Below are 21,523 nucleotides of genomic sequence, written 5' to 3' on the forward strand. Positions count from 1 at the left end.
GATGGGATTTGTGACGTGTCACTGAATGTCAATGACCTTCTCTCTGCCATCAGGAATCATGGAATCATCTACCGTCTACTTCTCTTCCCTTTTTTCTATAATTTGCAACACAGGTGTAACGAGGGTAGATAACCCACTTGTATAGCCAAAAAGCAGGCAGTGGAGTTGGTGGAGGGGAGGGGGGGGGGATGGGGAAGAAAAAGCATACAAACTGTAAAAGGGAGTTGGAAAGAGAAAGAGAAAAAAGGGCAAGAGCATAACAAAATCAGAGAGTGGGAAAGAGAGACAGCGGGAAGGGCGGAGGAAGAGAGAGAAAGAAAGAGGGAGAGGGAAGATATTAGTGTGTGTAATGGGGGGGGGGGGGATGTGGGGGTTGGGCGGCATGTGTGTTAATAGCCCTTCGTAGAGATGTTGTCTAAATCTAAAAACATGACACTGGATCGAACCCTATATGTCGCTACAAGACTACATACATTAGCAAACGAGAAAACCGAGCACTATATGTAACATAGAGAAAAAGTGAGATAGAGAGAGAAAGGGGCAAGGAGTGAAGGTACCCGAGTTTCTTCGAGGGGGTGCTTTGGGCGTGACGGGCGTGACGACCGCCTTAATAAAGCCACCAAAGAGCACAAAAGAAGCCAATTACGTCGTGAATACCACCGAACGCGCGGGAGCTTGACCCCCATAGCCAAACATCTTGTTAAAGTTCTTGTGAAAACAGCTCTGCTTTGTCAGCAATGCCAAAGTTTTCTCCCCTGTTCTCATTTTTTGTTGATCCACCTAAAAAATCGCTCCTAAACATGTTATTCGTGCACCTTCTTTGTAACACAAAAGAGGTCAGATTTGTCATTTCCACGCTCACAAAACGAGTATACAAATTTCAAATATATCCTTTGCATGGTATTCTAAATTGTATTGCACAATGTGCTTCATCATATTTAGTTATTGTTTTTCTCCAAACCTAGAAGAATGAATAAATTCTTGAATCGAAATTGTAGTAAATTTATTAAGCATTCAAAATCTGTGGATTTTAAGAGTTTGAACCGAGCCAGAAAACCTTGGCCCTCTTTTATACAAACATTTGTTTTTAGTTAATAACAAGTGCTAAATTTGCTTGCATGTACGTTTTTATTTTGTTGTATTGTATTTTTCTTGTGTGATTTGGAAAATAAATACCAAACCATACCATTAGCTTACAATATTTATTATAACTGTTATTGATAGCAAGTTTCATGAGAAAGGGCCTAAGAACCCTAATAATCGTTATCATGCAATAAGTAGACCGTTGTATGCTTTGGTATTTTCAATCCAATGGGCAATATCTCGATACGCCACTGCTTAACGTCTTTCTGTATTAACATATTAAATCAAAGAGATCCTGACGAAAGGTTTCTAGACTAGAGGCTCTCAGAAACCGCCTCATGACTTTAACTTTTGTTATTAATCTTGTTATCAAATCTGACACCTATAAAACATATTGCGGTTGCGGTAATTTGTAAGCGATTGTAAGACGAACAAACGTCGGTGAGATTTAAGATGGTCGTATAAATCCTGAATCCTATCGAACCATCATCGTCGATTTCGTTTGGTACTCGTCAAGACGTCCCGACTGAATACAGTTCAGCTGTTCAGGGGTCGGGGGTCATAAGGTCATGACCCCGGACTTCAATAGCCGCTGCCCGAGGGATACCCGTGGGAAGGAGTCTCACCATAGAGTAAATCTGAGATTAATCTATGAATAGGATGATTTTGAAATCACATATATCAAATCTTAGACTGGAAGATAATCGTTTAGAGTTTACTTGTTTTGCATAAATGTATCCGTTCTTGTGACAAAAAACGACAGAAATGGTCCCTTGTTTGGTCGATAATTTGAGCAGAAGTGGGTCAAGATTAAAGTCATTTCAAATTCATTGTAAACTATGTCATTATTTCCGGAGGTTCCTTGTAATTGTTTTAGTCTGTCCCTTAAAATCAGTTCAAGTTCATTGTAAGACCAGAGATATGTTAAGACAGGGGCGGGAACTATTTGATCATTGATTTATTTCCGGAGTTTCGGGTGTAATTGACGTCCGCTGTCATTTCTTGTTTTAGTCTGTCTATCCAGGAAGCTCAGACTTTTCGTCTGTAAAAATGTAGCCTCGTAGGTCTTTATACTGCATGGTATAACTTGCCCTTTAATAGTTACCGTTCTGATGATAAAAAGTTGTAAAGGGTGACCACGACGCTGATGTTGGTGGTGATGATGATGGTGGTGGGGATGGTGGTGGTGATGCTGGTGATTGTTGAGGTGATAATGATTGTGGTGATGGTTGGGATGACAGTGAGGGGCGGGATAATGACTATGCTGATGTTGGTGGTAGTGATGATGATGATGGTGGTGATGATGGAGGTGGTGCTGGTAGTGATCATGGTGGTAGTGATGGTGGTGATTGTGGTGATTGTGGTGAAGGTGATTTTGACGACGGTGTTGATAATGATGTTGGTGATAATGGTCGTAGTTTTGATGATGGTGGTGGTGATGATGTTGGAGATGGTGGTGTTGGCGGTGGAGAAGAGAGTGGTAATATTGTTGTGGTGATGATGGTAATGGACGTGCCGATGGGGTTTGAAGTCGTGCAGGTGGTGGTGGTGGTGGTGGTAATTTGTGGTATCGGTGGCAAAGCGAGGTGCTGGGCATTAAATAAGGGGTTATTGCCCCCTTGTCCTACCAAACTCCACCATCCATGAGGTTTCCTCGACAGGTAAATCGCGCTGTGTCATTCCAATTCAAATAATGCAAACAAACCCTTTGGCCCGTGCATACCTCGGTCTTGTAAGCCAACAATGTTTGGACATAATTCGTATTTTTCTAGGGATTTTGCCCAAATATTTTCCTGACACGCCAACATCTGCTAGGTGAGGAAAGATTTTTCCTGGCACCCTTCCGATCAAATTAAGAAAACAAAATTGAGCATTCACTGCAGTGTGTGAACATAAATGAGAAAATATCAGAATATGGAGAAAGAGAGAGTAGAAGAGGGAGAGAGAGAGAGAGAAAAGGAAACAGAATGAGAATGAGACAGGTGGCAAGATTAACCAAGAGAAGAGAAAATAATTTAAAAAATAAAATAAAATAAATCTAATATAATTTAATGGGCTAATTCCCACTGCGAATCAAACATCTGAACATCGCAATTGTATTGTGGTAAAGTCGCTAAGTTTCGATCATAAATGATAAAGGAATGTATATCATGAATAATCATCTCATTAGCCATATCATTCAGACAACTTCAATAACTTAGATGTGTAAAAAATAACCTAACACCAGAAGAATGTTTACTTAATAACGTGTTAATAATAACATAACAACAGGGGACAACAACAATCCCGCGGTACATGATGTATGTATGTTTGAGCATGAACAATGGTTTGAGAGAGAGGGCGTGCGTGTGCATTGCGAGTGTATTGCCAGCTTTGCAATTACTAGAATTTCGTGACGTTCTTGAAAGAGAGGAGATTCATTTTTCATCCGTCATCACTTGATTTTAGCCGGATTTCCCACGAGCAATACAGAAAAATTTCAGGCACCCTGATTAAACAAAAGAACAGAGAAAATTGTACAACTTTATTGCTAGAGTCACAAATAACGACAAGTTACTTACGAATTGATATTCCATTTTGACAAACTGTTAATATGTTGTAGCAAACCCATAATCGAACATAACGCTCATACAAATGCCATGTCTAAAAAAACATTTAAAAAGAAAACGGCAACGTCAATAGCAAGCGGCTGAAACCAGACTAGCCAGCACCTTGACTTCCAAATAGTAAAGAACATAAATAAAGACGGTCGGTGCACAGGTCGCCACCTTTGACCCCGTGGCGGCGAGCCGATTGTCTAATAATTCGCAGCGTGACAATAATGACATTAGGGGGAGAAAAATATGAGTCATACTTTTAAAGGCCTTGTAAATCAAACCACGGACTGAGTTCTAAGATATTTTCCGAAAATGAACGAAATTTGCCCCGAGGCTGTATGTAAGTACCATTGCCAAAAGTACAATGGGTCATCGTATTAGTGGTAGGCCTAATATGATGCAAGTCCAATAGCTAGCACTTTAGTTTGATGAAATGGAAATTGCCTCCGCCGAAATTAGCTCATTACTGATATGTTGCAATCACATTTGTACTAATTCAATAAGTATAAATGTCAGATTTAGAATGTTGACATGATTATAACAGTTGAGTTCTTTTTATATTATATTGGGAGACAACACGTGTATTGCAGCTCTGTATCATTATCTGAAGATATCAAACACCTTTGTAAGTAGAAGCTGGCAATCACAATCTATACAATGTAAAACAATTTGAGAAATAGAGGGGGAAAGAGAATCATAATTAAAAATGTAGCCTCGGGAAAAAACCGCCAAAGAGAGATATAGAAAAGAGAAAGAGAGAGAGAGAGGGAGGGGGAGAAGGGGGCAAAGGGAGATATGAGATAGAGAGAGAGAGAGAGAGAGTACGGATGACACAAATTAGAACTTGTTCTTTATCATCGAACAGTTCCCTTTAAAATTTATCAATGTCAAATGTTATCATAAACACGACAGCCAAGAGTCAGGTTGTGTAAACGAAATGTCTCGAATATGCATCGAATGACCGATATGATACTAACAGCATGTCATACGTGGCAAAGAACTTGACAGATCTCGAAGTTTAGAATTCTTATCACATTTTCCACCAATAGATTCGACAGCCAGAGACGAATTCACGGAGTTTCGGGGGGGGGGGCAGGGGGCAGATGCCCATGCTCTGGCAAACCACAATCAGGAAACCGGCCTAAGTACAAATCTAGTATAAAAAAAAGGGGGGGGGGGGAATGCCCCTTCTTCCGGTGTAAATTTTAAACTTCAAAAGGCAAGAAGATCTTGTTTTCATTGCCACAGAATTTTCAGATTTGTGCCCCCCCCCCCCCCGGGCAAAGAATCGTTAACCCGCCACTGAGAGCATTGTTTATTCCCATAAAAAGTGGAAAGTAATTTTCCGTGACGTGTAAACATCTGTAACCGAAAATGCAGTGTCACTTGGCCACGATTTGGTATTTCCTCCCTTGGTCATTCGAAAAGGCCAATATCAATGCGAGCTATAGATCATTTAGCATGATTACACATCGTAAGTGTAAATGCACTGGGAAGTTCTGTGTTTAAATGGAAGTGACATCTTTGATTGACTAAGTGAGCAAGATGAAATAACGATTTCCATCAAGTTATGGCGGCTTATCAATTAGAGAAGGAATTTTGTCAGGAAAGACGAATGATCATAAAGATGACCTCAAATATACATGTGTAGTGGAATATGAGAGGGGGAGGGATAAAGGTCACACCAAAAGGGAAATCGTATGTCATGGGTGGTGAGAGTCAGGAGTAGAAGTAGAAGGGGGTGACAAGAAATAGAAAGTGGCCGCAGAAAATAAATTCATGAAAAGCAGAGGAAGAAGAAGAGGTAAAAAGTTAACCCCACTTCACATTACTTAGAAATAATAAGGAGAAGGGGGGGGGGGGGGTAATGTATGTTCCTACTTCATATTCTTATACAGTTCAACTGTTAAGTTGTGATAACAAACAAAACTGCACCAGACATAATCCTATATCATATACACATGTCATTGATCCCCTCCTCCATATTGCCTCAATAATCAAAAATATTCATGGGCTGGTGAAACAGAAAAGAAGAAAAAGGCTGACGACCAAATGGCTTACGAGGTCCACGCATGGGAGTAATCTTTCGTAGATACCCGAGCCATCCCGAACGCAGTCGAAAGGATACGGGAGCCCACGAACTCTCTCGACATGACCCAGGAGACCACCGTTCGGGTCAAAGGTCATGTTCATCTCCTTTGGTCCATGTTTAGGCGGCTACGGAATTTCAGGAAGAATTCTCGGGCGATGACAACTCTGCTCTCGATGTTTACATTTTTGTGATTGCCTTTTTTAGCTCTCACTATTTTTACAATCTCCTTACTAATACAATCAAAAGACCACGGATGTACTTTTATAGTATGATTTCTCTAATACTATTGGTAGGATAAAGCACGTGCGTGGGAGGAGAGGGTTTAGAAGGTGGGTGTGCGCGAAGAGTGTGCGTGTTTTTCTAACAGATCCCTGGTGTGTGTGTGATTTAATTTTGGGCATGTGTGATTGCGTCTGTACAGAGGTGTTGATCAGATATTCTACTTTTCTAGGAGAAACAGTTTAAGTCATCATCCAATAGACTCTCTTAGGATTCGAACCTCGGTGCTGGTGAAGTCAGACCAGAGAACTGACCACTAAAACCAACTCATATCTCCATCACAATTATCGGTGTGACGTTCACACCAGAGCTGGCAACTGTGTTAGCATCTAGCATCTGCAAGGTTCTGGAATCATCAAAATGATAAGAAATTTGGCCCATTCTTCGTAAAGTTACAAGCACTATACACAGAAAGATGTATATGGGACTACCCTATATCTCTCACAGTCCATGAGAGAAACAAATTTACCAAATATATGAATTAGTAGGCGGTTTCCCGGCAATTTTTTTTATCATCATGTATTAGTCAAAACATATTCTTTCACATGATTGGTAATGAGAGCTTCTATTTCATTTTTTGAAATTGGGGCGTTTCCAATACTGGTCTTTACCTTTAACAATGGAATAAATGTATAGTGATAAACACACACGCACATATACGCACTCACGCCCACACCTCTCATGCACAATACACTAACAAACACACATTGAGCAAATATCGAAATAACATTTATTGCATTCATTTCAATAATAAACGAAACGTCCGAGTGAATACACTGCAGAAATACCAGAACAGTTGCTGCTAAAATCGATTTCCCCATTCACTAAGTATTAATTTTTGACCGTTTGTAACCCCTGCATCTCGATACGCCAGCAAGTTAGATCCATTCCACGGTTTTTATATTTTAATGGTTATTAATTGGAAGTCCACTATCATAGCTTAATCAAATCTATCAACCCAATTTTCCCCTGAAGGGAGCTTACTTCAACGATCAGATAAATTAACAAAACTCTTTTCAGTCATAAGTCGATTAATCTGCCCATAAACCTATAAATACACGCCACAGGCGATCGGCGTCTTTCTCATTCAACGAAACAGAAAGCGGGACAATACAAAATGGCGGCAAAATTGTGCTTTTTTTTTTTTAATTTCATTCATTATGGGCGCTGCAAATCTCATCTGAACATCCAGACATGTATGCCAAATTTATGATTTATTATATTTCCTTCTCGAATTTGTGTTCCATCTGAAATTTAAATGCAATAATTTGTGGGAACATGGAGATAGCAAAGTGGTGACCTACAGTCAAATTACGGAATTATAATCCTGGAATCTGTTCAGCGATTTTCTTGCCATGCAATATCATTTTGAAAAAATCAGCCTGGAAGCAATTCGGAAAGGTTAATTCTATGGTTTAAAGATAAAGGTGAGTTCTGGTAAAAAAAAGAAAGAAAATGAATTGCCACAGAATCAAACGAAACTTAAACTGAATGTTTAAGATTACAAATAAATGTCATTTGCCAAACAATTTTGGTAGAAAATGTATACTGGCTGAGTAATGCGCATAGAAAGATTAGGAAATCACGGTTAGTAGCCCCGACACCATTTGTGTAGTCCCATATACATCTTTCTGTTTACAGTGCTTGTTACTTTACCAAGACTGGGCCAAATCTATTATGATTTTGATGACTCCAGAACTTTGCAGTACACACCAATACTTACATGCTACATGATCAACTTTTTCTGATCCATATTCCACACCTTTTCTTTCACAATGCACTCAGATGACCAGAACTCACCTTTATCTTTAGCAAAAACATTATTTATTATGCTATGATGTTTTGTAATGACAAAAATGAATGGAAATCGATCTTATTTCGCTGAAATATCACATGATCTAATCATATACGCCTATAGACAGGTATCTCTGTAATAGGTCCAGGGTCTAATAATCAAAGACTAACCCCTAGCAATGCAATTACAGACGATTCGCCTCATATACTGTGTTACAGGACTGGGTGTCTTTCGGACGCTAATGGGCCATATCTCCGTCACATTTGACATTGCGAAGCGGATATCTCGATAAATATTTGTCACATGAGCAATGTGATTATCATTCTTCATCCGGGATGACGACTGCACTTTAACGGCCTCAAGAAAAGTGCTTTTACTCTACTCCATTTTTTCTTCTTTTTCTTCAGGGTAATAAATTGTACACTTAAATTTAGAGTAATGTTAATACTTGCGGCAACTATTAACATAGTTTGACAAGGTCGTGAAAGTACTTGAATTGTTTATAAACATGATTTAAATGTATATTTATATTCCTGTCAATTTGAGGAAAAGAGCAAGTATATTGTAAAATAAAATGTTAGAAAAATAAAGCCCTGTTAATTTTAGGAAAAAGGTCTATATTTACTAAAAGAAAAATGCGTTTATTTTCTCTTGGAATAAATTGAATTCTCTCCGTACACTCACGTCGTTACGAATTACCTTAACATTATGATAGGCCTCACTTCTCTATTACTCTAAATTGAAATAAATGACATTTTACATCACTGTCCTCACCCATTACATCTGGCTATGCATCATTTATTTTGGGGTCCATTTATTTTTCATCATAAAAACTAAAAAAAGATAAAAGGTTAAAGAACACTTTGAGATCTTTCTCACCAATGTACGTAAATTCGTCCTTGTTTTCACGAAGTGACGGTAGTGAGGAAAATCGTAACGCAAAGTGAATGCAATTTTTTTTCACTACCGTCACTTCGTGAAAACAGCGACGAATTAGTGTCAACTGTACTATAAATCTGTTTAGGTAGTTTACTCTTGCTTCACTATATTTACATGAACGTGTCGTTAAAGAGTACAAGTTTACACCCAAGAAATGACTCATAATTTCACAAGGTCACCCTGTCCAGTTGACACTCCGTTCTCCACGACAAAAGAGTACAAATATGAACGTCATTCAACAATATAATACGCTGTCTTAGGCTAACTGTATACGAGTTTGAGGACAACAAAACAATTAATTCCTTTATAATTATAAGAAAAATTGTTTTTAGTAGGATCCAGCAATACCTTCTTTTTTTTTTACAGTACTTTAAATATTAACATCTTGAAAATGCCAAGAATTTAATTTTAGGGCATGCTGAGTTACTCAAAGCATGTAACCCCTCTAAAGTCTTAAGATTTGGATTGCCCCTGGCTTAGCAATTATGACAGTGGAGGGCCGTAAACAGCTGCAAATGTCTTTAAAAGCATGCAGAAAAGTATGATGAATACATTATTTCACGTTGCCTGGCAAGACTCTTTACCGGGAGGTATAGCCCCGAATCTCCGCGAAATGCCAAGCAAATCCATTTTCATTAGCGGTAATTGGCTGGGGTTTGGTATGTAATAGCGCTACGAATCCTTACACGAAAGTCAATATATGGGACAATTACGCTCTGTGTGGGTTCGCGTATAGTACATACCGATATGTGCGCCGTACACAGGATGGGTAAGATTGCAATTTTGTGTCTTAAATTGGTCGTGTAAATCGATTTCCGACGAAAAGTCGGCAAATATCTCTTGTAATACCTAATTTCTAAGTCATTTCTCTAAGCATATTTACAAAAAAGGCTATCTCAGGCAAGTGTATGACAGGCAAATCTTCGCCAGGGAAGTGACGTCTCACCTGCCCGAAAGATCACAATTACATTCGGAAAACTGCAAGCGAGCAAAGCAAGCAAGCAAAACAATGGCGCTCTATTTGATTAATTTACAATATTAAGTGCTTATTTCTCGTGTGGATAAGATAATGGAATTCCAAATAAACAGCTACAGCTGTGCGAATATGCGACGGTTTCCCAAATAATTATGAAAGTCATGAGGGGGGCTGCAACCCCCTCCCTCTGCCTCATACGTTCGTGAAGTTTTAAAAAGATCAAGTTCCTTCCACATGCAGTGTATAAGCTCCAAGTGCGGCCAAAAGCGAGCTTTAAAACAATTTTGATTTTATTTTATTTTATGCATTTTCCAAATACAGTAATTGAATAACAACGAATATGTAAACGCAAGGTAAAATACAAATATGCAAACAATAATAACTTCAGGTCAACATGTGATTTACATATGAATATAATAAGAAACCTGATATTCTATAACATCTTATTGTGAATTTCAAGTATAGTATCCGGACTATTTTAATCGTTACATAACATGTCACAATAATGTAGGCCTTCACGCTATTACATAAATGGTCGCTTTCTGACTTGGGTATAACATCATTACACCCCAGTCGTCTATTAATACACGTTTCTTATCATGATTATACAACTGATGCAGTTCAGAAAGAAGATGGAATCGATGTTGCAAGAAACATGCCACTTTAACTGAATCTAGCTCGCTGCTGTTTTATAACCCAATTTGGAAATCAGTCAGTAAATAATTTTCCTTCGATATAATTCCCTTCTTGGAAATGCCGAGTCCCTACAAAGAAAGACGTGCTATTTTGGATAAACCTTCTGCAAATATGGTGTCAAAATATTTGCGAGCCTCAGCACGCGCACTTTAGGACACGTTTCATCAATTTATTCTCCAATTTTCGTGGTTTACCGTTAAATGGGAGGTTCTCCAACGAAAAGAACAAAATAATAAAACCACAGCGAAATCCCACCGAGTCATTCGCGTGCCGAACTATCAGCTTGTAAATTTTTCAATTGTGTTAATCAGTTTAATCTGTTTTTCAGTCCTGCGTGGAACAACGTCAACGAAGAAATGTCGATTGAAAAGTATTTCTCTCAAATGCCTTCATATTCAAAATACAAATTTCACAAACAAAATCATTGTATTTTGTTTTTTATGAGAATTTTTTGTTGAACATCGCATACTCGTGTACTGTGAATCACATCCGTTGTTATGCAAACAGTTACCAACTAACGTCTTCAATACCCTTACCAAGTATTAGTAATTGTTGAAGCATGTCAACAATTGATTTATCGTTTCTGGAGAATCCGAAATATTTAAGTTTACATCTAAAAGTATTCACAAAGGCCCTTTTTCAACCAGTCCACCTTTCATTCGTGAGTTATCAAAAAACACAAAACACATTAAATTTCAAAGGGTTATGAATAATTTAGTTCTTAACTATATTTATCTTCAAATCTGTCTATTCAGTCCACTCAAGGCTGACACCAATATGTATATATAGGGCCTAAAATATAGGCTTTTATGTGCAATAATATTCGACAAACAGGACAGACATTTTCATTCTAGTTGCAATGGTACCAAAATGCCTTCAACTAATATTAAAAATGATTTAGCTTTGCGTCAGACAAATTTGTCTTCGGTTCAAATGGAAGACTGATCATCTCCATAATCCGCGAAACAAGTGGAGGAAATTACAGAGTGCCTTTTCATTGTGTATCGACTTCTCCGAGACTTGATTCGTCGTGTCATGTGCTGCGATGTGAGGGAAGCAAAAAACTGAAGATGAATTGGCGGTTTATTACTTGCTTTATTGGAATTCCATCCCGACTGTCTGATTAGCCTGTCTTCAAGGTTTTCGAGTATATCAATGATGGAAAATCCGGGCGGTGATTGTGAAGCATTGGTTATAAGGAGAGAGTGTCAGGGAAAAAAATACACGGGGGCTCGGGGCGAATTAGCCCCCGAAATGCCAAAAAGACCCCCCGAAAGTCCTAAAAGAGCTCCCAAAATTGCATAGAGTTCAATGCAAAACAAATTAAAGAGTGTTATTTTCATGCAAGCAAACTTGAAAGTAGCCCCCAAGTATTGTTTCCCTGGAGAGTGTTGTGATAAAGAAAAGGTCGATATATTTATTTTTGTTTAAATCACCTTCGTCACCCGTCTATAATACTATTACAATATTGATTTTGTTTACCCTGGGATGCCTCAGAGGCAGCCATTCTGTTCTTCTAGAGGGCCATGCAATTAGTATTACAGAAGTTGCCGGGCAACCATGTACGACCGGGTGAAAAGTGGCGTATGAGAATTTATGTAAGGTCAATGACGATAATGCCGGACTGGGATTCGAACCCTCAACCCTAAGATTGAGAGTCAATTAAGTGAATGGACCACTATATGACGACACCGCCACAAGCTAGACACTTTATCACGTTCTCCTTGCAAAACGGAGTTAGAGAGTGAGATAAAGACAGAGGTAGTGGGAGGAAAGAAGAAGAGGAGGGTGTGGGCAATATTTCCACAAGTGATGTAACTTTTTTTGAGCAAAGAATCAGTGCGATGGGGAAGAATGAAGAGAGAGAAAGAGAGAGAGGAAGAAGAAGAAAATAGAGAAGGGAACAAGATGAAACAAAAAGAAAAAAAATGATGTTAACTTTCCGTCATCCTTTCCCAATATAATCAAAGCCCCCTTGCTAATTCGCATTTCAATCCTAGAGTCCGACCAGTCCCCCTCCTTCAACACCCCATGATTCTAATGCCCCCTCAACAGCTACCCCCATGCTACGCTGCAGTCTGGAGTGAGTCAAAACACTGATCTATAACTTGTCCCAAATGTTTCCCGCCAATTAATGTAGCACGTATGATCACCCATTACAAGAAATTGATTAAAGACCAATTATCCGTTCCTGCATCGGAATTGACGGACGTAATTCAGTGGTGTTTAGTGACTATATGTGCCAAATCACTCAACACCGATTGGGATTAGCATTACCCTTTGCCAGATTTGCAATCATGCTTGTTTTTATATGTTGTGCGTGGGGTAGCATAAAAATAGACCACTTAAAGTGTTTTTGCACCTCACTTGCAATTAGCAAGTTGTTGTGATCAGTTTCTCTGAAAGTATAGGCATATTACAGCGTTGAAAATGTGATGGAATAATGGACAACGGAGTAAAGCGGTTGAGGATCTGGGCTTTGGTGATCAACGGGTGGGGTGAAGATTGGAGGTCATATCCCTCTTTGAACTATTGGGGGGGGGGGGGGAGGCCAAATCAAGTGTGGTACAGTAATCGTAAGCGCGCATCAAGTATGAAACGAAAGTGCCCTTCCCCATTAATTTTGCCCCCACCCTTCGGCCAATTTGACACCAAAAGCACCCACGAAATGTCATGACCGAACTGAAGGTAATTACAATCAAGAATCCAGATCTGAACCCACCTTCAGAATTGATTTGGATGAAGTATTTAAAGAAAGAGACGGGGATAGAGAGAGAGAGAGAGAGAGAAGAAGGGTGAGGGGAGAGACAGACAGAAGAAGAGCAGGGAAGGGGTGGAGGCTAGATCGAGGATGAAGGATGGGGGGGGGGGGGGCGTGCTAAAACTTTGTAGCATCCCAGAATTGCAATAATAATTACAAATTTACGAAACATTTTCGGGGCTTACCATGCTCAAAACGGGCTTTAATGTTAATGCTGGATATTAATGTGATCATGAATTATGTTCGGGCGCTGCCTAACAACACATTTCGCCTCGAACAAAATGAAGAAGCCTCCCTCATGCCATAACAAATAACATCTACTCCATGGACGACCAACCATCCAATATCCCTTCGAAAGCACTTGAGCGAATGAAAGACAAATATAACAACCCCGTTCAGAACACCAACATTCAACGTATGTATGTAGGAAAACCGAATGGCTATAGTCATTAATTTTTCCCGGGCTGAACGTCGTATATTAAACGGAACGTATATTATTGGCAAAACGCACGTTTGACCATCATTCCGAATGAGAACACGATTAAGAATCTGGATACCGTTCTCGTCAGAACGTCGTGTCGTACGAAAACCGTACGGTAACCGTACGACTAAACGACTTATCGGGCTGATCGACAGCGCGCACTGATGTTTGGCCACCTGTCAGGATACCGTTCTCGTCAGAACGTCGTGTCCTACGAAAACCGTACGGCAATCGTACGACTAATCAAGCTAATAGACAGTGCGCACTAACGTTTGGTCACCTGTCATACCAACTGACCTCTTAAATTTCTTCAAACGGCGTTTCTTAACACGACGTTCTTATCCAGTAAGTGGGTACGTCCATTCGCTGTACGATGATAAATTGCGTTACTTTTTCCTATAAATGTCATGTAGTCTGAACAGCTTAGTACAGACCCAATGCGAGGCAAGACATAGCGGAACATGAGAGAAGAGGAGATTAATTAAAACCACTTCGTAGGGTCGTTAGAAAGAGCATATATAATTGGTAATTCTATCACGAGGTGGGCGGCGATGGTGTTAGCACAAGACGACAAACGTTAGCTTTAAAGGGGTTGAGGAACGTGTTAACTTTGAATATAGTGTGAGCGTATACATAATTTCAATTATTTAAATATAAATATGTATACAAAAAGGTTTGATGTGTTTTCGATGTGTCATATGAATATTGCTATACCCAGTGAGATATTGTAAAATGAATCATTACAAAGCAACAGAAATAGGTGTCAACATTTGTCGTAATCATGCTAATAAGAAACCTGCTTTGTGTTGCAATACAGGAAGAGAGATAGAGAGAAAGAAAGAGAAATGTCCCAGAAAAGAACATGAAACCAAAAGCAGCGAGAGTGCTCCGGTTTCGTTATAAAACAAACCTTTCTAAAGTTAACACCCAAGCATTGATTAATGGCTGATATCACTATTACAACATCAAAATGTTCCTGCGGTGACCATAGCAACGGCACGATCACACGCAGGTATCGCCGCCTGCTCGTAAGAGCGACAGGTCCCTTGCTCTCGAGACTGACTGACGTCACAGATTTAAAGACACACAATCGGGAATTCTCCTTACGGACTTGAAACCATTCGAGTATTCACTCGAAAAAAATTACCGAGAAGGACTTCCGTTTTACAAGGGACAGGGATGACGTAATAGTTTACACCCGCTTTCAGAAGAACCGCCCAGAAAGAGAAATTCATCATTACAATTTCTCCACCCGAATGAAAACCGAAAGCTCTCCGATCTCTCGTTGGGTACTCTCCGAGAAATTTCGAATGGGACCATTTCGATGTATATATGTCCTACCAAAGAGATACTGTAATATCCTCCTTGGTCCTACGAATTTTCGCTGCGTCCAAGATTCGAAAACGCATGAGTAAGGAAGCCTACCAAGGCCGGTAAAAGCGAACTGTAACACCCAAGAGTTACTGAACCCCCTTGGCAACATATTGCACATGGTAACTACCAAAGGTCTGCCTTTAATAGTTGGGGGAAATGATGGAGATGGTGGTAGAGAGAGGGTTAAGCTTTCGCCCAATGATTGATGATCTGCCCTCCTACATTATTTACTCATTTACGACCAATGCTTTACTTCTCATCCGAAACCGTTTCGCTCCAGTACGATATGAGAACACCTAGGACCATATCTTCCGGTTCAGTTTTAAAGATGAAGTTGAGTTCTGGTCATGCGATTGCATTGTGAAAGAAACGGTGTGAAATCGACCAGAAAAGGTTGATCATCTAGCATTTGTGTGTATTGCAAGGTTCTGGAATCATCAAAATGATAACAAATTTGGCCAAGTCTTGGTAAAGTTACAAACACTGTACACAGAAAGATGTATATGGGATTACACGAACACGTGGCGTAAAAAACCTACCCCCGAGTTTTACGAGTTACATGACATTTTAGAATATCAAGGCATTTGAAGAGCCATGCTTTTAAGGGAACATGTCTTATCTGATGTTCTTCCACACTTGCATAATTAATAAGAATGATAACGCTTACAAATTATTTTTCACCTCTTCCCAGAACTCAACCTTCTCTTTAAAGATAGCGTCCAGTACTGATAATGCGACTGCACTGTGAAAGAAACTGCTCGGAAGCAAATGGCAATGGTCGATTATTTACGACATAAGATTTTTAATGCATACGAGATTTCAGAATGAAAAGTGAAATTGAAATACTACGAAACTGATTTAGTCTTGCTGAAAAACACACGCTTGCATTACAAACAAAAAAGGGTAATATACATTACACACATGATGCATGAACATTTCGCCGCAACTGTTTATCCATTTCTAATCATATTTCGAATAAATTATGACATTTAAAGAGCGATCCTTTTCATGAGAACACGTCTTCTACCACATTCTTCCAAATTAACTTCTTTTAATTGATGAGACAGCTCAAAAATTAGGTACGCCTTTATCAGAAATCAACCTATTAGAATTATATTATTGATAACGTCTGGAATGTACTTCTTGTCCGGATAATTCGGAAACGAGGAAACCCCTTGTCAAAAAGTTAGGGTCACGTGACTACGAGCAGCTCATAATATCGGCCTACTTCACATGTCATGTTTATGAGAGCCCGGATTGAAGAGCCCTTTGAGGTGACATTGCACTTTGATACCCATAAATTTGAAGAGGTATGTTGGCTCCTGAAAAATAGAAATGATTAATGTGATGTTCATCTGTGACGTAAGTAGTCTACGTGTTTAGACCTGATGTTGATTCTTGTATGCAAGTGAGAAGTCAAGGGTATTTGATGGTTTTGTGCATATCCCATACGTAAACAAGTATCATAGAATTATGAACGTGATATAACCAAGAAGTTACTAGCTGGTAAGATGTGTAATGTAACATATTTTGTAATTTCGAAAGAGGTTGTATTTTTCCAAGGGGTTACATTTTCACATTTCAGTTAAGGTCACAGCCTATAGTAGCCGTCATACTATCAAAAGAGCATACGTGCCAATTTTTTTCAGGGATTAAGCACCAAGCAATCATCGAACCCGGAACTTCTCTTATGAGAGACAAGAGCCTCATCGATATACCACAGGGTTCAGATTTAGGCTTAGTTAAGCCTGTGTCTATGAGCCTATCATCCATGAAGTTGGGAAGGAAAAGGCTTTAAAGCCAGTTTGCACTAGTTTGGCAAGTTGGATTAGAACTCCCTGCAATGTCACTGACAGGTGATTATCTCATCAAATCAGCTCTCAATCAACATAAGAAAAAGGGGATCATGGGGCACCAACAGACACCGATTAGGTATTGTTTGCTATATGGAGGGCGCAAGTAGCTATAAGTAGTGCAGTGGGGCTTTCCAAAAAAAAGAGCTTGAAGATAAATTGTCGAAGCCTATATGCTGTACATCCATTTATACGTTTCAGTCGTGTCAGTTGATCCCACCTCCCGACAGCCGTGGCACTATACCAAGCATGCATGCCAGCCAGAAGTCAATTAAATGGCACTTTTCGTGGGCAGGTGAGCCATTATTCTCCTGTTTACTTCCATCTTTCACGGCCTCACCCCTTCAGACGATGAAGCCTCGTAAATGAAGTCGGATGGGGGAGCTTTACCGAGCGTCAATCCTCACCGAATCACTTGATGCCGCGGATCTTTGTAAATAGCGTTACGGGCTGACGCCTGGTCATAAAACCTAATCGCCAGGGCGGACGGGGGTACGGGCCGAACCGCAACGTCAATTTCGTTTTGGGTCAAGCTCAGTTTTCAATTTAGTTATCTTTTCATTTTTCGATACAAATTTGCTAATAATGTGAAGGGTGTTCTGGGAATCAACTCGGATACAATTTGAATAAACAGAAGAAATGATGTATTGGGACACAAATGGCAATTATTGTGTTTACAAATGAATGAGAAAAGCACAGTTACATACACAAAGATTAAGTGATTGAATAGAGATTATACTAATCTCTATCTAAATACTAATAACATTTATTTTTTCGACTGTTTATATAAAAAATAAAAGTGTTTCCTGGGGGATAGGACTGTCGAACATTAAAATAAAGATAATATTCCGGGCTCTAACAAAAATATCAAAGGTTGGTACACACGACCAGCAGGCGATTCGGTCTTTAAATGCAACAATATGATGGATTTGGGATTTGAAATGCAACGACTCGACGACTGGTAATAGAACTATAGTCACCAAAGAGCAAGCGGTACAAATTGGCGCCTCTTTTTATCTCATTGAAGAGCGCAAACAGAAAAGCATGACGTATGCTAACATGGAGCAGACGTGACTGGCAAATCATAAATGAGGAGAAGGTATAAGGCGTGGTTCAACAAGAATACATGGGGGGGGGGGGGTTGTGGTTTCTTGCATTCATTTGCGATAACGGTTCCATGACACATGCTCCGCCGACGATTGCTCCGCCGACATTTACTCCGCAAAACGCGACAATTGCTCCGCGACATTTGCTCCGCGACATTTGCTCCGACGTCAAATGCTCCGCCGACAGGTGCTCCGCTGACAGTTGCTCCGCCGACAGTTGCTCCGCCGACAATTGCTCCGCCGACAGATGCTCCGCCGACAATTGCTCCTCCGACAATTGCTCCGCCGACAATTGCTCCGCCGTCAATTGCTCCGCAAAACGCGACAATTGCTCCGCCGACATTTGCTCCGCCGACATTTGCTCCGCCTGAAGCGACACTTGCTCCGCCGACATTTGCTCCGCCGACATTTGCTCCGCCGACATTTGCTCCGCCGTCAATTGCTCCGCCGACATTTGCTCCGCATGAAGCGACAATTGCTCCGGTGACATATGCTCCGCCGACAATTGCTCCGACGACATTTGCTCCGCCGACAATTGCTCCGCCGACAATTGCTCCGCCTGAAGCGACAATTGCTCCGCCTGAAGCGACAATTGCTCCGGTGACATTTGCTCCGCCGACAATTGCTCCGACGACATTTGCTCCGCATGAAGCGACACTTGCTCTGGTGACATTTGCTCCGACGACATTTGCTCCGCCCAAAAAGTGTCCCATTAAATACAAATGCTACTAGTACTACGACAAATGCTTCGCCGACAATATTTTTTTTTCACGGGTTGTTTTTCTTTCTTTCTTTTTTTCTTCATTTTTTGAATGCATTTCATGACATTATGTAAATGAAATGAAATGAATGAATGTTGATAATGTGGGAGGAAAAAGCAGTTGCCTAAAAGTCATTTCGAATATACTGAAATAACTTTCCATCTATCACTGTACGTCCCACATAATGTACACTAAACACTCATTACATGTCATGGGAAGTTTTTTTTTTTAAAGTAGAGCAGCAAGCCACATTCCCCAATACGCGCATACCTCCTAGTTAATTTCAAACAGCTCATCAATATGTAAGACCTGAAATTACCTCAATGAAAGAAGACTAATAACATGAGAGGAAAGAAAAGAGCAAAAAAGACAACCGTTTTTTGCTATTCCCCATAATGTTTGATTTAAAAAAATAAAAAATAAAATTATAGCTCCTTACGCAAGTTCTCCGGCGAAAGATAATTACTCCGCTCCAAATCTGTTTCATGTATTACTCATTAGCTGATCCAAAGCTCAAGGCTATCTCTCTCTCTCTCTCTCTCTCTTTCTCTCTCTCCTATGCTCCTCCTTTTCCTGTTTACACCGTTTTCTTGTCTTCTTTGCTCTTTTCTTTCCTCTCATGCTATTAGTCTTCTTTCATTTCCATCACTTCTTCTCTGCTCCCCCTCTCGAGTTCTATTTCTCTCGTGAAATTGAAACGTAAAGTAATACAATCATGTAGTACATTCTTGTTTAGAATAATATTTTCAATAATATCCAGTCCATTTTCTAAAGGTTTCTTTCCTTTAGTTAAGTGTATGTAGCTTTAATATATATATGTTAGTGTGCCAAACACTCCGTTTCATTCGAGTACTTTGTTTTCACTAAATAATTTAAGGGACTCACGAAGCCACCGGAAGAAGAGCAATTGGCTTATCATGAAGAACTAACATCAAACTGCAACAAAATGATTTGTATAAATGTGAATAAGCAGAAAGGCTGCCATCTCATTTTCCCGTCTGAATGGGTTCTCTTCCTTACGTATATAAGTGCCCTTATTTTCTAAACTTTTTTTTTATATTTGTGTGTTTATTAAATTTTCAATCATATAAAAATTACATATTTACAAGTCATTGGTAATAATTAGACAAACAAAAAACCAATATGTATAAGAACAACTAACAATAATGAAAGGACAAGAAAGTTATAAAAAAAAAACATTATAGTAAAAAAAAATACACTGTACACATATAAATCATAGTTTGAACTCCAATGCATAAAGGGGAGTGAGGGGGCACAGGAATAAAAGTTAAATCAACATGAGTATCATAAGTCAAATCGCCATTTCTTAAAATGCGAAACAAGCTTGTTCCTTTTTTTCGCTGAGAAATATTCAATATCTTTTTGTTTCTTTATAAAATTCTTAAAAAGATCAACACTTGGTAAATCCCCCTTACTTATTTTCTAAACTTCCATGATGACCTATTACATTGTATAATGCTTTACCTAGTAAGATGCATTGATCGAGGTAATTTCAGGTATTACTTATTGATGAGCTACTTGAAATTAACTAGGAGGTATGCGCGTATTGGGGAATGTGGCTTGCTGCTCTACTTTAAAAAAAAAAAACTTCCCACGACATGTAATGAGTGTTTAGTATACATTATATGGGACGTACAGTGATAGATGGAAAGTTATTTCAGTATATTCGAAATGACTTTTAGGTAACTCCTTTTTCCTCCCACTTCATCAACATTCATTCATTTCATTTCATCTACATTATTTCAAGAAATGCATTCAGAAAATGAAGAAGAAAAAAAGAAACGAAAAAAATAGGTGTAAAGAAAATATTGTCGGCGAAGCATTTGTCGTAGTACTAGTAGCATTTGTAGTTTATGGGACACTTTTTGGGCGGAGCAAATGTCGTCGGAGCAAATGTCGGCGGAGCAATTGTCGCTTCAGGCGGAGCAATTGTCGGCGGAGCAATTGTCGGCGGAGCAAATGTCGGTGGAGCAAATGTCGGCGGAGCAAATGTCGGCGGAGCAATTGTCGCTTCAGGCGGAGCAAATGTCGGCGGAGCAATTGTCGCTTCAGGCCGAGCAATTGTCGGCGGAGCAATTGTCGGCGGAGCAAATGTCGGCGGAGCAAGTGTCGCTTCAGGCGGAGCAAATGTCGGCGGAGCAAATGTCGGCGGAGCAATTGTCGCGTTTTGCGGAGCAATTGACGGCGGAGCAATTGTCGGCGGAGCAATTGTCGGAGGAGCAATTGTCGGCGGAGCATCTGTCGGCGGAGCAATTGTCGGCGGAGCAACTGTCGGCGGAGCAACTGTCGGCGGAGCAACTGTCGGCGGAGCATTTGACGTCGGAGCAAATGTCGCGGAGCAAATGTCGCGGAGCAATTGTCGCGTTTTGCGGAGTAAATGTCGGCGGAGCAATCGTCGGCGGAGCATGTGTCGGGTTACCGCGATAACATGTGCCTAGCTTAAATTCATTCACAATCAAGAAAATCTTCAATGAGTAGGAAGGTGTAAGAAGGTGTGGCTCTGCAATAGTAATCAAATTCGTTTATAATCAAGATTTTTTTTTTTTTTTTTTTTTTGGGGGGGGGGGGGGATTGAGTGCCCAAGCCCCCCTCTAGAACAGAACGTAAGCTGTTTCGAATGGGCGGAGAGTGGAGGTTGATTGGGGAGAGGAGGAGGAGGGGGGGGGGGGGAGAATTGAGAAGTAATCATGGTGATTATACATTAAAATA

The 21,523-nt window shown here is 39.9% G+C and overlaps 1 protein-coding gene across 1 annotated transcript in view; it reads right to left on the bottom strand.

The window, feature by feature from the left end:
- Nucleotides 1-3,562: 3,562 nt before the first annotated feature.
- Nucleotides 3,563-21,523, bottom strand: part of LOC115925071 (43 kDa receptor-associated protein of the synapse-like) — a 48,476-nt gene continuing 30,515 nt past the window's right edge. Inside the window, exons 2-3 of the mRNA XM_030988222.1 lie at nt 5,742-5,897; nt 3,563-3,571 (exon numbers count right to left, since the gene is read on the bottom strand). Of these exons, the coding sequence (XP_030844082.1) occupies nt 3,563-3,571; nt 5,742-5,897 (165 nt within the window). The remainder of the gene's footprint in view (nt 3,572-5,741; nt 5,898-21,523) is intronic.

This window comes from Strongylocentrotus purpuratus, unplaced genomic scaffold, assembly GCF_000002235.5.
Source record: "Strongylocentrotus purpuratus isolate Spur 01 unplaced genomic scaffold, Spur_5.0 spur5_scaffold_17, whole genome shotgun sequence".
Lineage (NCBI taxonomy): Eukaryota > Metazoa > Echinodermata > Echinoidea > Camarodonta > Strongylocentrotidae > Strongylocentrotus > Strongylocentrotus purpuratus.